Source organism: Schistocerca nitens, chromosome 9 (genome assembly GCF_023898315.1).
Source record: "Schistocerca nitens isolate TAMUIC-IGC-003100 chromosome 9, iqSchNite1.1, whole genome shotgun sequence".
Lineage (NCBI taxonomy): Eukaryota > Metazoa > Arthropoda > Insecta > Orthoptera > Acrididae > Schistocerca > Schistocerca nitens.
The window spans coordinates 79,505,146-79,524,658 of NC_064622.1; the positions used below are offsets into that span (position 1 = coordinate 79,505,146).

A 19,513-nucleotide genomic window follows, 5' to 3' on the forward strand; every position below is an offset into this window, starting at 1 on the left:
ATTGACATATACGTCAATTTTTAATCATCTGAGAATGCTCACGTCTGACGAACGAAACTCGTCAATAATTCAGTTAACAAGCGAGCGACCTGTGCATTAATTACGACGATCGCTGTATCGCCTGACGGCCATTCCTGCATTACACGGATAACAGTGTTACACCGATCGTGTTCAGCGCAAGATGACGCACGAGGTGTATTCAAAAGGTAACGGGAATTTTGTAAGGCCGCGTACTGCATTATTCCGGTTCGATATTTTCCGTTGTTGTGTTGGTAAACATGAGTGGAACGTATCTGTTCAATGTGAGCCATATCAGACATTAAGTCTGTTAACAACCGTCAAATGGTCACAAATGGTTTGGTAGTATCGGCGATAATTTATTTGGTATAAAAGTCGATCTGTTGCATGTTGCTTTTGATGAGTCTGCCATGAGCAAAAAAATGATTAACGAGTGATATGAGCATTTTGATGAAGGCTGTGAAGACGTTGTACTATGTGACGAGCAGCTTGGACTTCCCAGCACCTCATCAGACGATGGAATCGTGGAATGGTTATGAACTCTCGCCGATTCACAAGTAGACAAGTTTCTGGTGATGTCGCCATACCGGATGGCTCATGCCATAAAGGTTTCACATATTTTTGGTGTTAAACGCGTGGTAGCAAAATTCGTTCCTTAAACTGCTGAGTTTTGAGTAAAAAAAGCGGCACAGCAAATATAAAAAAATAGAGTTATTAGCGAAAGAAAATGAGAGTTTCGAAGAAGAGATAATAGAAACTTGATTAAAACCATTTGCAAATGTCATCGAGCGGATGTGAGAAGATGCAGATGCAGATAAGAGAGACAACTGAAAACAGTATGAGTATGAAGCTACCAAGACCGAAACGTAAGCTGTGTACAAGATATATTTCATAAATTAAGATGGCAACTAACAGAAGAAAGAGGTTTGTACAAGCATTCCGAGACGTGTTTACTTATTTGTGCATTCTATTTCATCTGGCAAAATTAAAGGCTTCAGGCCCCCTTACACCCAATTAGACAACCTCAGTGAGTTAACATTTCATTATGAATAGTATCTAAGCAATACAGAATACAATATATATATATATATATATATATATATATATATATATATATATAGTAATGCATATATGGAATTTAAGAAATGTCAGTCCTGTCCCTTTCTTCATTGCGTTTTTGTTGAATGTGAGTCGTGACATCTGACAGCAACGTCTGAGAACTGTATAGGAGGAATTAATCTGGAGAAGAAACTGATTAGTAAGAGCGAGAGCGAGAGATAGTGGAATAATATTAGCAGATGAGATGGAAGCAAGAAAACAGAAACAGCAAACGATGATAAAAATATAAATAATGGTTCAAATGGCTCTGAGCACTATGCGACTTAACTTCTGAGGTCATCAGTCGCCTAGAACTTAGAACTAATTAAACCTAACTAACCTAAGGACATCACACACATCCATGCCCGAGGTAGGATTCGAACCTGCGACCGTAGCGGTTGCTCGGCTCCAGACTGGAGCGCCTAGAACCGCACGGCCACTCCGGCCGGCCAAAAAATATAAATACCTTATAATATGACAGAGATACGGATCACTGTTGGACAGAAAGCAAACAGTTGGGATGCGCCGAGAAGGAAACGACGCGGATCGTAACAGATAAAGATTTAATCTCCTCTTGAATGCAGAGTTGAATAAGACGCAGGTTACAGGTAAGCTTCCTCCGCAGTCGTATAGCTGAAATGGACAATAAGACAGCCAGCCAGGACTCTGGACATAACCGAGCGCGTATTGCAGTTACGGTTATATACACTCCTGGAAATTGAAATCAGAACACCGTGAATTCATTGTCCCAGGAAGGGGAAACTTTATTGACACATTCCTGGGGTCAGATACATCACATGATCACACTGACAGAACCACAGGCACATAGACACAGGCAACAGAGCATGCACAATGTCGGCACTAATACAGTGTATATCCACCTTTCGCAGCAAAGCAGGCTGCTATTCTCCCATGGAGACGATCGTAGAGATGCTGGATGTAGTCCTGTGGAACGGCTTGCCATGCCATTTCCACCTGGCGCCTCAGTTGGACCAGCGTTCGTGCTGGACGTGCAGACCGCGTGAGACGACGCTTCATCCAGTCCCAAACATGCTCAATGGGGGACAGATCCGGAGATCTTGCTGGCCAGGGTAGTTGACTTACACCTTTTAGAGCACGTTGGGTGGCACGGGATACATGCGGACGTGCATTGTCCTGTTGGAACAGCAAGTTCCCTTGCCGGTCTAGGAATGGTAGAACGATGGGTTCGACGACGGTTTGGATGTACCGTGCACTATTCAGTGTCCCCTCGACGATCACCAGTGGTGTACGGCCAGTGTAGGAGATCGCTCCCCACACCATGATGCCGGGTGTTGGCCCTGTGTGCCTCGGTCGTATGCAGTCCTGATTGTGGCGCTCACCTGCACGGCGCCAAACACGCATACGACCATCATTGGCACCAAGGCAGAAGCGACTCTCATCGCTGAAGACGACACGTCTCCATTCGTCCCTCCATTCACGCCTGTCGCGACACCACTGGAGGCGGGCTGCACGATGTTGGGGCGTGAGCGGAAGACGGCCTAACGGTGTGCGGGACCGTAGCCCAGCTTCATGGAGATGGTTGCGAATGGTCCTCGCCGATACCCCAGGAGCAACAGTGTCCCTAATTTGCTGGGAAGTGGCGGTGCGGTCCCCTACGGCACTGCGTAGGATCCTACGGTCTTGGCGTGCATCCGTGCGTCGCTGCGGTCCGGTCCCAAGTCGACGGGCACGTGCACCTTCCGCCGACCACTGGCGACAACATCGATGTACTGTGGAGACCTCACGCCCCACGTGTTGAGCAATTCGGCGGTACGTCCACCCGGCCTCCCGCATGCCCACTATACGCCCTCGCTCAAAGTCCGTCAACTGCACATACGGTTCACGTCCACGCTGTCGCGGCATGCTACCAGTGTTAAAGACTGCGATGGAGCTCCGTATGCCACGGCAAACTGGCTGACACTGACGGCGGCGGTGCACAAATGCTGCGCAGCTAGCGCCATTCGACGGCCAACACCGCGGTTCCTGGTGTGTCCGCTGTGCCGTGCGTGTGATCATTGCTTGTACAGCCCTCTCGCAGTGTCCGGAGCAAGTATGGTGGGTCTGACACACCGGTGTCAATGTGTTCTTTTTTCCATTTCCAGGAGTGTAGTTCAAGAGGTGGATCAGATACATAAATAGCTGACAATGAAAATGACTTGCTGGAAGTAATACGAGATGAGAGGCATAATGCCATCCGAAGTATGAAGAAATAAAGGTGCGAAATGTGCTGAAGCAGTCAAGTGGACAATTTACATGGGAGGAAATAATGGTCCAGCGCAAACACACATCCATATTGAATCTTCTCAAATTTCCACGTGGCCACGAAAGCTGACCAACACATAGTAAGTATTAGTTCGCTACTCGGCCGTTTAGAGGACGACATGGTTAAGTCAGCTACGTTCCAGCATCCCAAGCAGCCTCTCCATTCGGCCACCTCCTACCGTTTGCTGGAAACGTGAATCATTCCTGCCACAGGTCACCGGCGCTGCACTCCAAGCACGCATAGGCAGAATCATCCTAGAAAATCGGTCACATATATGTTTTAGCACTCTACTTACAACTAAATATTGCGATCAAGGTCTCAATTGGATTACATTCGACAATGAGCGAAGTATCTAAAATACACCCTGCTGACGGCCGTGGCTCTGGAAATAGAAATATCAGTACCTTTCTTATGACCTGACATACTCTTCCCTTTGCTGCCACAGTATTCCACCTTTAATCCATACCTTCCTTACGTCTGGACTTAGTCATTTCCTTTGCACATGTCGGAACACACACACATACTTTACAAGCCTTATGCTCAAGGCGAGCTTATCATGCATCTCCTACTACTAACAAGGAGACGGCACGAGCGTGGGGTCGGGGATTTGTCCGAAATTTTGTGTGGTGAAAGAGGACCCTCAACACCTCACGTGGTTAAAATATTAGGACGCACTACCCGGAAAATCCCGGGAAAAATCGATCCAAAGTTTCTTAGTTGCCTTATGATTATAAGGTGTTAGTCCATTGCCGAGGCACGCCAGCACGGTAGCTCAGCGTGTTCGATCAGAGGGTTAGCTGCCCTCTGTAATAAAAAAACTGATTTAATGGATCAACGACGAACTGAAAAGGATGTCCTGCGACGTCCGCCCCGAGCAGATACAGCGAAGGAAAACGAACAAAATGAGATTAAAAAAAAAAAGGCGCCGTCTGGCGTAGATGTTTAGGGCTCGGACTCTCACGCCAGAGGTCTCGGGTTCTATTCCTCCTGTGACACTTTTTTTTCTTCTGTTTCATTTTCTTTTGTTATTCCACCAATTATTCAGAAAGTTTCCCAAACCTACATTATCTTTAACGAATTAGTTACATTATCGAATAAAAATTATTTTCTTTTTGTCCAACAACACAATTCATGGCGGTGGGTTTTCCATTTTGCATTGTAAACTATATAAGGAGAATCATTGGGGTTTTAATCAGAATAACAAATTCGATTGGGAAACATTCAATTTTTATACATATAATAATTATAAACAAGAACCGCAGTGGTAATTATCGTAAAAACAAACAAAGCAATAATTTTTGCGACATCTTGAGCAACATATAAAAGAGGAGTTTTTACAATCACAGGGCTTTTGCAATAAATCTGTACAAAAATATGCCCCATTAACATTTACGAAAATGTTTTGAGTTTCTGATAATTTTGAGGCAAACCAGGCATATTGAATCATGTCTCGGAATATTGGTGACGATAACTGATGGTAAATTATAGAATTAATTTTTATACAGTCTTCCCGGGAATTAATTTCACAAATCTCCTGTAACAATGCGCTGCAATTTTGCAAGCAACAGAAGAAAAAAAAGTGCCGGAGGAGGAATCGAACCCGAGACCTCTAGCGTAAGGGTCCGACCGCTAACCATGTACGCCAGACGGCGGCTCGGCAGTGGACTAACGTTTTATACTCATAAGGCTCCTAAGAAACTTTGGATCGATTTTTCCCGGGATTTTCCGAGTAGTGCGTCCTAATATTTTAACCATGTGAGGTGTTAGGGGTCCTCTTTCACCACACAAAATTTCGGACAAATCCCGGACCCCACGGTCGTGCCGTCTCCTTGTAAGTATAATACTTCACCAATAAACGATTGTCGGCGATGCGAAATACTACTGACAGAGAATCAACGATGCGTGGACATGTCTCATAAGTTTGTCTTGAGAGTGGTACCACTGGGGCTTAGAAAGAGAGGTGTAAATGTCTTACAAACCGCCAGATGTTAAAAAACCCGATCACAACAACTACTGAATCTTACTGTCACATGAGGTCTTGATTCTACAGGTGCATACAAGTATTCATGTTAAAAGCTATACTGGATGTATAAATCGAGGTATGGCATTACGTCTGAATGAAGTGGTTTTTTCAAGACAATTACTGTGACACTGAATGTAGACGGTGATCGTAGGAGTGTATATTATCATACCAATAGTGTGTTTAAACTTGGCCGACGCTGCACCCTCGTAATAAAATTACCGAATTTTGAAAATGATTTGGCTAAGGAGCGTGGTATGAAACCGGGATTTGCAACTCCCTCACGCTGCCACCGCTAGATATTTCTCCAGTATTTGCGATGCGTTTTGTCTCTATGCCATGTCAGAGGTTCTGATATAGACCCACTGAATTATAGGCGATGATTGATTGAGAAGGATCACAAACAGACGTAGATGGTGTGCTGATTGAGGTCGTAAGAAATGTACGCTAGGTTTCCAGATCTCTAGTGCTACGCTTTCGGTAGATATGCTGTCTGGGATTTGTAATCAAGTCTTTCCATTCAACCATACACCTGCGTTGGATTCTATGGAGAAGTCGTTTAATGACTACAGCCACTAGTGAATCATATTTCTGGTACTCACATATATCGAAACGAGTCACCTTCCTCGAACCTGTCTGCTGCAGTAAAATTCAAACGTGGTTTTAGGTAGTCCCTACACATCTTGCAACTGCTGCCATTTCTGCAGCTTTGCGCATGTGATCGTTCCAATGTTAAGTCGGTATACAGTAGAACACAGAGAAAGCTATACCTACCACTTTCTGCAACCCATGTAGAACCTAAGTTGAGTTACTGCAAGAGAACTGTGTTTTGACCATTCGATGGAAAGGATACCTGCTCCTGCATCACAAGGTAGTATAAAAGACAGTACAGCATCTGGGAGGAGGATGAGGAATTTGCTGCTGCATTGTAGTGCATCCTCAAACTACAAACAGGTACTACAGATCGCCGTCCCTCAGGGCCCATTCACATCTATCAGCACAACATGTTATCTTCGTTATTCTATACCATCCAACAGAGAAAAATTACGAACTATAACTGCTCCACTAACTTCATCTGATATAGAACTCGATAAGATTTTTGCTCCCCTCCCATATATCGAAAACAAATACCATCTTCATGCCGGCTTCGAGCACATGTGACGATCCTATTAAATATAAAGGTATTGATCCACTGCACAGACCAGTTTAAAGTTTCATCACATGTGCTCTAGGAGGATGACCGTACACCGCAAACTGTACTAAAAGTCCAAGAGACCCTCCCTGTGACTCTGTATCGTTGTTTGAAACTGTTTACTGTTTTCTTTTTTCTGCTGTAACACGCTTGTTACACTGCCAGACATTTTGTTTCTTCAACCACGACTTCGAGGTCTGTGTCAAGTTCTAAACTGACATTAACACTTTCTGATCCACTGCTACTCACAGAAAACTAGACGTCACATGGTATTAGTCTTGTTGTTACTGCTGCTACCATAACACACCACACACACACACACACACACACACACTTAAGGGGCTCCGGAACGCCCTATACTTGCAATGTTAAAATAACGCTTATAAATTACATCTTTCCTCACAAAGTATTTGAGGTAGGAAGTTGAACTTTTTACAGATTATTTATTGGAATATGGGCTACAACTTAACACAGGGATTTTACAAAATTTTAGTTCAGTTATTAAAGATGATTTTTTTTCAATTGTAATGAAAATTCACAACATTTTTTTTGCAATTTTTTATTTATATATTCAAAAATATACAGTTTTTTGGAAAAAGGCTGTGTTAAATTATGCAGAAGGTACTGCGTAACATTTACTGAAAGTTTGAAACAAATATGTTTGGAAGATCCTTAGAAAACATGTAATTAGTATGAGAAAATAAAAGTTTTGGGAATCGAGCGACAAAGATTGGATTAACTTTTTAGTGCATTCCAGGTACATAGGATGGATTATCTTCATCCTCTGCAAACTCCTCCTCCAGCTTCCTCTTGTTCCTCCTCCTGTTTACTCTTGCTTGTATTTCTAGACTCTTTACAGCCCTGTCTGCAGCCCGAAGGAGTTCCTTGTCTAAAGCAAGCATCGCTCGTACCATGTTAGAACCTATCTTCATTCCCATATTTCTAAATACCTTGCACCCTACAATGTTGCCATCATTGAAAATCGCAACAGCATCATACACACCAAAGTGAAGTGTTTCTATTCCAACAAATACAGTCTTGGGGATTCTCGACCATATAACACTATTTACACTTTCATTGGGGGTTTTGAGTTTTTCCGTGAATACACTTTTTCAACAGTTCAGGTGCTGCTAAGTCTCTGAAAATAGGTTTTATCACCTCCATTATTGCATGAGGCAGACTATGCTTATGAGTGTACACTTCATCAGTTAGCAATCCTTTGTTATATTTACACCAACTGTCTTCTTCTTTGGGACACAAGCTATGTTGGGGATTTTCATCGTCTTTATTGTTTACAGTAATAACACATACCTTTGGCTTTCCAACATTTCTCCTTTTCTTAAAAGTCTTCAGAGGATTTCTAATAACTTTACTTTTACTCATTATTATACTTCAACAAAACAGATACTCAAGAAACAGAATTAATTACGAATATTTTCGAGATAACGACAGAGTAAATAAACATGAAACAATCGACAATCACACCAGCGATATATATTGAACCATCACAGGTTAGCCACAACACATACTTTATCTCACATCACTAAAATGTACCTGATGAACACGGACGTTAATAATAACACCATTTGACAGCAGTTTAACAGCGCCACAGTGGGTCACGCCCATGTAGAACACATTTCAAAAAAAATTTAAAAATAGTTGTAGTCTTCGGAATTGAATAAATTATATATCTATTAAAAGGTAATAGTCTGCAGATTCAGAAAACGCAAAAAAGTAAAAATTGAACTTTTCATGATTTTTAACCTTTCCGGAGCCCCTTAATGATTTTAAATAAAAGAAAGTTACAACTTAAAGAAACTGGAAGAGTTTGGCGGCATTGTGGAGAGTTTCCAAACTGCAGTCCAAAGGTGATTGACGACCTTTACATTTAATCTCATCTGTGACAGTGACGGAACAGCGGATGGCTCTGCATTCTGTTTCGACTGATTCCTCATATTGCAGTCACGTACGCGATCACTGTTTCGGTGCTATCCATCCCCAGAAGGTGTTGCACCTTGACCAAAACTCTTTCTCCAACTCAAACAAGCGATGTCAGTCAATCATTATGTGATAGCCAACAGCGTACCAGTGGACGGATGGGATGGGAAAGACATCGTCGATGTACTGTAATAATAAGCATCACAGTTGATAGCGTAAACAGTTTTAGCAATTTTACAGTAATTTCAACACCGACCAATGATCCGACAGCATGTTTCCCCAATTTCAATATCATAGCTAAACCGCCCCTTCTCTATTTTGCGAGTATCATCGCCAATGTAGATAGATGACTGTGCAGTACGTCCGTTCATTGTTAATTCTCGAACACATTCATCATCAAAATATACCAGACAGCGCACTACATATTTCTAATACCTTGAGCATAGTGCATAATTTACAATCTATCTCTATGCGGATGGGAGTCACAGAGCATTCTCGCAGTCTTAGGATAAACTTAGAGACTGAAAGACCCCTTTGCACTGATTTTGACCAGCCCGTCCTGCAGCACCGTTACCGATTTAATCTGCAGCTGACCAGAAGCAGACCGCTACATTCCACGTCTCGTGAATGAATGGAGCTTGCCGAGTCCTCGCCCATCCAAGTGCACAAGATTTCTCCAGATGCACCCATGTCGAGGAGGTTAGCACTCCTTATGCATGTATAGTAACGGGTTTGAATGTGTTGTGATGTAGTTGGGGGGGTTGGGTTGTTTGGGGAAGGAGACCAGACAGCCAGGTCATCGGTCTCATCGGATTAGGGAAGGAAGTCGGCCGTGCCCTTTCAAAGGAACCATCCCGGCATTTGCCTGGAGCGATTTAGGGAAATCACGGAAAACCTAAGTCAGGATGGCCGGACGCGGGATTGAACCGTCGTCCTCCCGAATGCGAGTCCAGTGTCTAACCACTGCGCCACCTCGCTCGGTGTGATGTAGTAGCAGACAGTTAAGAAGAACAAGAAAGGTGTGATTTTTATGCATGATGGAGATCCAGATGGATGGAATTCGAAGCAATTTGAGTAAATCAAGTACGCTATCAATTTTAAAGTATTGTTCTAGTGTCTGGGATCAGTACCAGGAGGGTAACGGTAAGAGAGATCATAAACACACGTACTCCTGAGCCTACAAGGTTCTGCACTTAAAACAGTCTATAATGTTAGATCGCTTGAGTTTCCAACCTATCAGTGGTGTGGAATGCAGCACTGTTAACATTCCAGTGTAAGAAATATATTTCCAGCGCATGGCATACATCCTTCTTGCAGGTTTCTCTACGATAAACTATGGTAACGAACTGTAAAACGAAAAAACTACTTCCTTAAAACAGTGGCTCAGTGTAATACATGCGCATTGTAGCTTTCCAAAGATGTGTAGCGTCCACTGTTCACATCCGATCACGGTTCAGAAATTATACTACGCCCACATCAGTCCTATATAAAATGTTCGTTAGTAACGGAGAATACCTCTTACAGGGAAACAGATAAACGCATAGCAGCAGCGTCCGACATGTGAAATTACAAGTGATACCGCCACTAACTCTGTAAACAGCACATCTATCAAGCAGATGTATACACGGGGATTGCAGTGTTTCACAAAAACCTATCGCTAGCTTAGTTATGAAACTGAAGTATCGATTTTACACCCAAGATGCAACAGAGGAATGGAGTTCATCGCAAAAATCTTCGTTCGTTCAGAGGAATGTGTCATGTTTCATCACACATGAGATGGAAGTCCTCTGATGACCGAGAGGTTTACTGTTAACGATCACAAGTAGATACTGCTCTAAGGCGCACGAAGAACACGCAGTTGTATACGAGTCGAACGCAGGCTATGTCAAACAACTGATGCTTCCTGACAAAACATCAGGAAAAAATGGTCAAACAACTTCTCCCACTATCTCTCTAGAATGCATCATCAGTCTACCATTAAATCGTATCTCGTTACAACTCCTCCTCAACCGACCACTCCTTCCACTCTATGTCATCCTTTAACGCAGATGCAAGTAAGTTTAGAGGCAGATGGTTCTCTGTCGTCCCGAAAAGCGTCAAATACAGTAGTCAACTCTCGTGTATCACTGTTACTTCAATAGACATACAGTAGAATGCTGCATCGACGGAAAAAAGTGTTTTCCTGGTTACCTTCGCTTCCATGTCGACGTTTTCTCCGATTCCTCTTGCTCTAGCATACTTGTTCCCATATACAAATTGTTCAGCGTCAACCAGAAGACACGCAAGTAGTTCTTCAATTCCCCACAATTTATAGGTATTTATAGGTATTTTTCGCAATTCTATCGATTATGTGTCAGCTATACCCATGTGATCATGACATAACCTCTCGTTCCGTGTTCTAAAATTGCTTGTGAATGTAACTGAGCTGCCAACACCTAGCGCAAATGCACTGATTGGGAGGCATGGTATAGCACTATACTCGATTGTAGACAGTCGCCTCCACACCACATATTCCACATTTGCAGAGCGTCTGCTTTGTTTTCTGTGTGTCTGTGTACGTGTATGTGTAACGGATGCAGAAGTAGCGGAGAATGTAGACCCTGGAACACTTTCCACACTTTCTGTAATAGAATTTCAATATCTGTCCTTATTCCGTTGAGAAACGGCAGCATTCAATTTATGCGTGCTACAGTCTTTCTCCGAAATCACAAAAAACGGGAACTTAAGGTTTTCGCAAATGTGAAAAACGTTTCCAAAGTACTATTCGGTCATGTGCCTAGGAAAAGTATTCTGTTCAAATTTAAAGGTGTTGCAATCGAGACACTGTTTATAACAGTCTATGAAGTTCGTTGTTACTCTGCTAACTACAATAATCAGCAAGTGAAATCCACGGAAGAAGAAATATTACCAAAACCAGTTACAACTTGAAAAAGTTTTGAAAAATACTCTAAGACAAAAAGAAGAGAAGAAAAAAAAGCGACGCACCACGAAGGAATTATCTGAATGGAACGGAAATTGGAAAACATCATTTACATGTACTAACAAACAAATGATTGCGATTTCACAAAAAGTGGATGATTTATTCAAGTGAAAGAGCTTCAGAAATTGAGCGTCAATAATGCGTTGGTCCACTTCTGGCCCTTATGCAAGCAGTTATTCGGCTTGGCATTGAATGATAAGAGTTTTTGGATGCCAAATTCTGTCCAATTGGCGCGTTAGGTAGTCAAAATCCGGAGCTGGTTGGAAGACTCTGCCAACAATGCTCGACATGTTCTCAGCTCGGGAGATTCTCAACTGGGGAGACATTCAGCGACCTTGCTGGACAAGGCAGGGTTTGGGAAGCACGAAGACTATCAGTAGGAACTTCGCCGTGTGCGAGCGGGCATTATCCTGCTGAGTTCTATGCGAAGGGTGGCTTGCCATGGAGTGCAACAAAACGGGGCGTAGAATATCGTGGGCGCACCGCAGTATTGTAAGAGTGCTGCCGATGACAGTCAATGACGCCCTGCTATGAAATGAAATGGCACGCCAGACCATCAGTCCTGGATGTCGGGCCGTAATGCGGGCGACAACCAGGTTGTCATCTCACCGCTGCCCGGAGGGTCTCCAGAGCATTACGGACAGGGTCCTCCAACCATCTCGGAATTTTGACGATCTAACGCGCCAATTGGACAGAATTTGGCACGATATACCTGAAGAAGTCCAACAACTTTATCATTCAATGCCAAGCCGAGTAACTTCTCGCATATGGGTCAGAGGTAGACCATGCATTACTCACTTCCTTCGTGAATCTCTTTCTTTTCAACAAATCATCGAGTTTTTATGGAATTCTAATAGTTTGTTTGTTTGTGTATATACAACACATCCACTGATTTCCATCCTGTTCGGATAATTCCTTCGTGATGCGTTTTTTTGTCTTAGATTGTGTAAGCTATTTGCAACTGACACAAATTTCTATTTTCAAGATGGGGAAATATTTTAACGCATCAAAAGAAGACACAGCTTACTTGAAAATGTTGCATGATAGAGAACATTCTTCTGTTTGAAAGTACAGGATGGTACACGACCGACGAGGTATATATCAACCGCCGAAGCGTGATGTAAGTACCCGAGGGGCCAAAGAAACTGGTATAGGCATGCGAAGTCAAATACAGAGATATGTAAACAGGTGGAATACGGCGTTGCGGCCGGCAAATGCCTATATAAGACAACGAGCGTCTGGCGCAGTTGTTAGATCAGTTACTGCTACAATGGAAAGTTATAAAGATTTAAGTGAGTTTGAATGTAGTGTTATAGTCGGCGCACGAGCGATGGGACACACCATTTCCCATGTAATGATAAAGCGGGGAATTTCCCATAGGATCATTTTACGAGTGTACCGTGCATATCAGAAATCTGGTAAAACATAAAATATCTGACATCGCTGCTGCTGGAAAAAGATACTGCAAGAACGGGACGAACGACGACTGAAGAGAATCGTTCAACGTGACAGAAGTGCAACCCATCCGCAACTTGCTGCAGATTTCAGAGTTGGACCACCAACAAGCGTGAGAGTGCGAACCGTTCAACGAAAAATCATCGAAATGGGCTTTCGGAGTCGAAGGCCCACTCGTGTACCTTTGATGACTGCACGACCCCAAGCCTTACGCCTCGCTTGGGCCAGTGAACATCGACATTGAACCGTTGATGACTGGAAAGATGTTGCATGGTCGGACGAATCTCGTTTCAAATTGTATTGACGGGATGGACGTGTACGGATGTGGAGACAACCTTACGAATCCATGGGCCCTGCATGTCAGCAGGTGACTGTTCAAGCTGGTGGAGGCCCTGTAATGGTGTGGGGCGTGTGCAGTTGGAGTGATATGGAACCCCTGGTGTGTTTAGATACGACGCTGACAGCCGACATACACGTAGGCATCTGGCCTGATCACCCGCATCCATTCGTGTCCATTGCGCATTCTGACGTACTTGGGCAATTCCAGCAGAACAATGTGACACGCCACACGTCCAGAATTGCTACAGAGTGGCTCCAGGAACATTCTTCTATGTTTAAACACTTCCGCTGCCCGCCAAACTCCCTAGACATGAACATTATTGAGCATATCTGGGGTACCATGCAACGCGCTGTTCAAGAGAGATCTCCAAGCCCTCGTACTCTTAGGGATTTGTGGACAGCCCTGCAGCATTCATGGCGTCAGATCCCTCCAGCACTACTTCAGACATAAGTCGAGTCCATTCCACGCCGTGTTGCGGCACTTCTGCGTTGGGGCCCTACACGATATTATATATATATTAGGCAGGTGTACAAGCTTCTTTGGCTCTTCAGTGTTGTTTTGAAATGCAGAATTTTACTCATCACAGAATTCTGTAACGGAAGATTTAGCAATACCCTCCGGATTGATTTAATATACAGTATTATACAGCACTAAAATATCTATAACTCGAAATGTTTACAACCGTTTAACAATAAGAAAAACAGTAGAAAATGGCGGGAACTGGTTGCGCTGGTTCCTAGTGGTGATTCCTTCATTCTAAAATCTGTCACTAGACTGAAACACCGACCAGGAAATATTATGTCTCCCTAAGTACACTGTTCTCCATGTAACAATACTCTCCACTACGTATTAATCGAATGCGTGTAAATAGCTATCGTCTTGCTGACACTGTACTGTTAGCCTCTAGTGGAGATTATCGTCAGTAGCAAATGAAGGAACTACGTAGGGAATCTTTAAATCGGTCGGAGTGGCCATGCGGTTCTAGGCGCTACAGTCTGTAACCGAGCGACCGCTACGGTCGCAGGTTCCAATCCTGCCTCGGGCAGGGATGTGTGTGATGTCCTTAGATTAGTTAGGTTTAATTAGTTCTAAGTTCTAGGCGACTGATGACCTCAGAAGTTAAGTCGCATAGTACTCAGAGCCATTTGAACCATATGAATCTTTAAAAGTGTGTATGAAAATCACATATATAGTACAGGGAAGAAAATATTACACATTAATAATAATGTCACGTTGAAGAGTTTATAAGTTTCGTAATTAGAACAGCTGAAAACAACGACTTGAAGAGAGTAAAAAGAAATTGAAGAGAGCTTTTGGTCAGCTAAATGGTTCAAATGGCTCTGAGCACTATGCGACTTAACTTCTGAGGTCATCAGTCGCCTAGAACTTAGAACTAATTAAACCTAACTAACCTAAGGACATCACACACATCCATGCCCGAGGCAGGATTCGAACCTTCGACCGTAGCGGTCGCTCGGCTCCAGACTGTAGCGCCTAGAACCGCACGGCCACTCCGGCCGGCTTTGGTCAGCTAAAGAAGAGTGCTTTTAGTCAGCTAAACAGACGTTTCGAAATTGTTTTTCTTTACTGTTTGTTCGGTACACAGATAGAATAACTTTGGGGACAGATTGTAATTCTGTCTCACTTCCTTCTCAACTGCTGTTTCCATTTCATGCATTTCAATTATTACAGCTACAATCTGGTTTCTGTGCAACTTACAAATAATCTTTTGCTCTCTGAGTCTTATCCCTACTACCCTCAGAATTTCGGAAATGTGTTCAAGTCAACAGTGTCAAAAACTTTATTTACATCTACAAATTCTGTAACGGAGTGTTGTCTTTTTTCAGAATATCTTCTAAGATAGGAGTAAGTCGCAGGGTCAGCGACGCGTGGCCTTCCGTTTTACTACCCGCCTTTCCCGTGGTTTCGGCTTCTACAAATCTTTCCACTCTCCACGTAAATAATTCGTGTCAGTGTTTTGCTACCATGGCTTATTCGCAACTGTCAACACTTGCCTACATATCAGTTAAGTTATAATTCAGTCCGTCTTACACAGGTATTATTTAAATCTTACCTATTGAAGCGCACAAGTTTTCGCTATCTTTTTCTTAGCCGGCCGACGTGGCCGTGCGGTTCTAGGCGCTGCAGTCTGGAACCGCGGGACCGCTCCGGTCGCAGGTTCGAATCCTGCCTCGGGCATGGATGTGTGTGACGTCCTTAGGTTAGTTAGGTTTAACTAGTTCTAAGTTCTAGGGGACTAATGACCTCAGACGTTGAGTCCCATAGTGCTCAGAGCCATTTGAACCATTTTTTCTTTTTCTTGCCGGCCGCTGGTGGCCGAGCGGTTCTGGCGCTACAGTCTGGAACCGCGCGACCGCTACGGTCGCAGGTTCGAATCCTGCCTCGGGCATGGATGTGTGTGTTGTCCTTAGGTTAGTTAGGTTTAAGTAGTACTAAGTTCTAGGGGACTTATGACCTCAGCAGTTGAGTCCCATAGTGCTCAGAGCCAATTGAACCATTTTTTTCTTTTTCTTAGTGTTTACATAGCTGCGATTCATTTTGAACCTAACTAATAATTATTAGCAATTTAGGTACGAAAATCTACTAGTTTTCAACTTTCGGCAGTGAAAGAATCATCGTCCTGTTCTTATTCCTGTTATCTTGTACAAAAACGAATATCGATACAGTAAAAACTGCAAATTTTTCGTAGAAACCGATTAAGATGGGAAGGCCATCAAAACAGAGCAATACGAATATGTCGGGTAGTGATTAATATCAGAAAAATGTATCCATGAAACTAATCCAAATGTAAAGCTGTTCCAATCTTTCGTATTTACCCCGTCCTCCCAAAAGGTTCCGGGGCTGGACCGTAACACAGAAAAGTGAAGGTGGTTGTTTTAATGCTTCGCGTATGATACATAGTCTTCCCTTAGCTGAGTGCAACGCACAGAACATTCGTACACCTGTGGGAAATTGTCAGAAAATTCCTTCTTTGGGAGGCTGTTCAACTCTTGCGTCACATTCACAGCTTCTTTGGGCTTGGCGATCCATTCTGCACTATGTCGTTTTGTGGTGGGTCTTATTGATAACACCCTCACCACTCGCAATGATTTTTTCCATAAAAGACTTGTCCTCGTTTTGAATTTCAATCAAAAAGCGACAGGCATCCACTCATCGTGTTTTCATTCGGCAGTCAAGGCGACGAGACAAACCTTGTACACACTTTTGTCTTCTTCAAACCATTCTGAAGAGTGTCTTGACTACCTGATTAAGAAATGTTCAGATCGTTGCTCCACTGCGATTTGCGACGAAACGACGTTGACGGTACTTGACACATTGGGTGCGCACGCCCCCTACTCAACACTGCCTGCTCAGAACGACAGCGCGATAGCACACCTGTTGTTTGCAGCTGCTAGTTCAAAATGACACCGTAGTTGCCGCTTTGACGTCGCTTGTACCTAGGAATAAAATCAGTCTCGGACCTTTCTCGACGGACGATGTAAAACCTACTCTGTTTACATTAGTGCGAACGGGGAATGTGTGCATATGCATAATGTTTGTGTTCCAGCGTGCACTCCCGGTGAGGTGAAGATGAAAGACTGCAACACCTGCAGATGTAGTGGTACTGGCATATGGGGATGTACTCGCATGGCTTGTCCACAGCCTGAAGGTAGGTCTGACGTCTGTCAACATGGTCTGTATAATCAAAATCAATATACAACATCTGTTAGCAATTTGCTATAACGAAAACGGGAAATACGTTACTTGACAACATTAATTTCGTGACACTGACTGCCCTGTCACGTCATGTGTTTAGTGTATACAAGATTAAATTGCAGTATGTTGTAATTCCAGTAGAAATGTTCTTCCTGACAAGTCGACATATGTAATATTGTGTATTTGAAACCTCTGAACAGCCGGCCGGAGTGGGCGAGCGGTTCTAGGCGCTACAGTCTGGAACTGCGTGACTGCTACAGTCGCAGGTTCGAATCCTACCTCGGGCATGGATGTGTGTGATGTCCTCACGTTACTTAGGTTTAAGTAGTTCTAAGTTCTACGGGACTGATGACCACATCAGTTAAGTCCCATAGTGCTCAGAGCCATTTGAAACCTCTGAACTAGTTCTCACCTTCTGTATACTTTTCAAAATGGAATACTTGAATCCAGTATGTCCCAGAACTGATGTATGAGCTAAAATTCTCATAGTTTATCTAATTTACAGTTCTATATAACGAATCGTTTATGCAAGTTCCTCCTCTCTTTATTTCTTTCTATATTACCTTGTTGTGCACACACTGCAATAATTGAAAAGCACACAGCAAAAAAGGGGAAAGTCATATTTTGCACGTGTCTGAGGATAGTCAATTTAATCTTTCAAGAGTACAAAAAAACATATAGGGCGCTCCAGTCGGATGCAACCAATATAAATAACAATTGAAATTATGTGATGAGTACATCTTTACCACGAAGAGAATATGGTAAGTCTATCATTTTTTTGTATTCTTTCGTCCTTCTTTGTGTTCTTTGTTTTCGTTAGTCTTGGATTTTGGTACGTTATGTGGTAGACTGAAACAGAAATTTCTTGCGACTTGACCACACAACTGTTTAGGTTCTTGAATGCCAACATATTTTTCATAAGGTATAGACAGGAACTCTGAAAATATACCCCTAGATTTCGTTATTTGCAAAACTGTCGAGTTTATCTTATAAAAAGTTTCATATTACGAAACACTTACCATGTAATGCTCAGTGAGGCCTTAAGAATTTGTCAGGCCCTTCCGGTTGATGCCCAGGTTCGACATCTACCTGTCGACCACCAGAACGTTCCAAATGTACTGGTCTTCAGGCGTCACTATAAGTAGCCACATATTTGAACAGCTTACCTTCCTTCACAACCTGAGCTTCTCTGAGACGTCGTGTCTTGAAATAACACTTTGGTTTCTAACATGTTTTTAAGAAACGTCGTCCAGTCTCGTACAATTTCTTGTTGAACTGCAATGACTTTTTAAGGCTTTGGATTCACTCTTCCAGTTTGCAAAGCATTAAACCAGTCTTTTGGTAACTCTGCAATAACTTTCTTTTTTATCAAACCAGAGTTTTTATAACTTATTGAAAATACTATTTTGGCACTACCTAATCTCTTAATGGTACGAACGAGATACTTAAAGGTAAAACACTATGTAGTTCTTATTCTGTCCTGAACACGAATCACAGAATATTGCAAGAACTATTACTTTTGGATCAAGGATTTCACTCACATTATTGTGCAAAACACTAGTAACTCCATTATTTCCTTTTTCCTCTGTCTTCAGTGTAAGTATGAAATATTGAATCAGTGTTGGATATTTGACACGTATTGGAACTGCAACACAACAAATCCATGCAAAGCAATGAAGACCTTTTGACAAATAGGAATTGCACTTATGGAATTTCGTCTGATTCTTACAGTGTCTGGGAAAGAGGAGCCTCTGGTATTGGTATTGGTATGTATTGGTATGTAGTTCTTATTCTGTCCTGAACACGAATCACAGAATATTGCAAGAACTATTACTTTTGGATCAAGGATTTCACTCACATTATTGTGCAAAAAACTAATAACTCCATTTTTTCCTTTTTCCTCTGTCTTCAGTGTAAGTATGAAATATTGCATCAGTGTTGGATTTTTGACACGTATTGGAACTGCAACACAACAAATCCGTGCAAAGCAATGAAGACCTTTTGAAAAATAGGAATTGCACTTATGGTATTTCGTCTGATTCTTACAGTGTCTGGGAAAGAGCAGCCTCTGGTATTGAGCTCATCATGCCTAAGCCTTCTACGAGAAATTAATGTCACAGAAATCACCGTAATTACATAAGAAGATTGATAATTCCAACTACCGAACAAAATTCTTGATAAGCTGTTCTCCTCTATGGGGCCTGATTTGTTTGAAATACTCAAAAATGAGCATTTGCAGTCGCTCCCGTACGAAGACTGATTAATAGACAGCTTTTCAACTTAATCTTGAGAGCATCCACACATTTTAAAGATCCGAAGAGAACAGCACTACTATCACACCTCCAGCTAAACGCTATTATTTTAAGGAAATAACACAGACTAAGAAACTCAACCGATCAAGTTTCAACTCGCAACCCAACTGACCTAACAGGTATAATGCAAACAGTGGAAGCAAACCTACGACTTGCGTC

General features: G+C 42.7%; 1 protein-coding gene across 1 annotated transcript in view; it reads left to right on the top strand.

Annotated features, from left to right (window-relative positions):
• Positions 1-19,513, top strand: part of LOC126203201 (protease inhibitors-like) — a 72,713-nt gene that overhangs the window by 11,324 nt on the left and 41,876 nt on the right. The window contains exon 2 of the mRNA XM_049937446.1: positions 16,894-16,995. Coding sequence (XP_049793403.1) covers positions 16,894-16,995 — 102 coding nt within the window. The remainder of the gene's footprint in view (positions 1-16,893; positions 16,996-19,513) is intronic.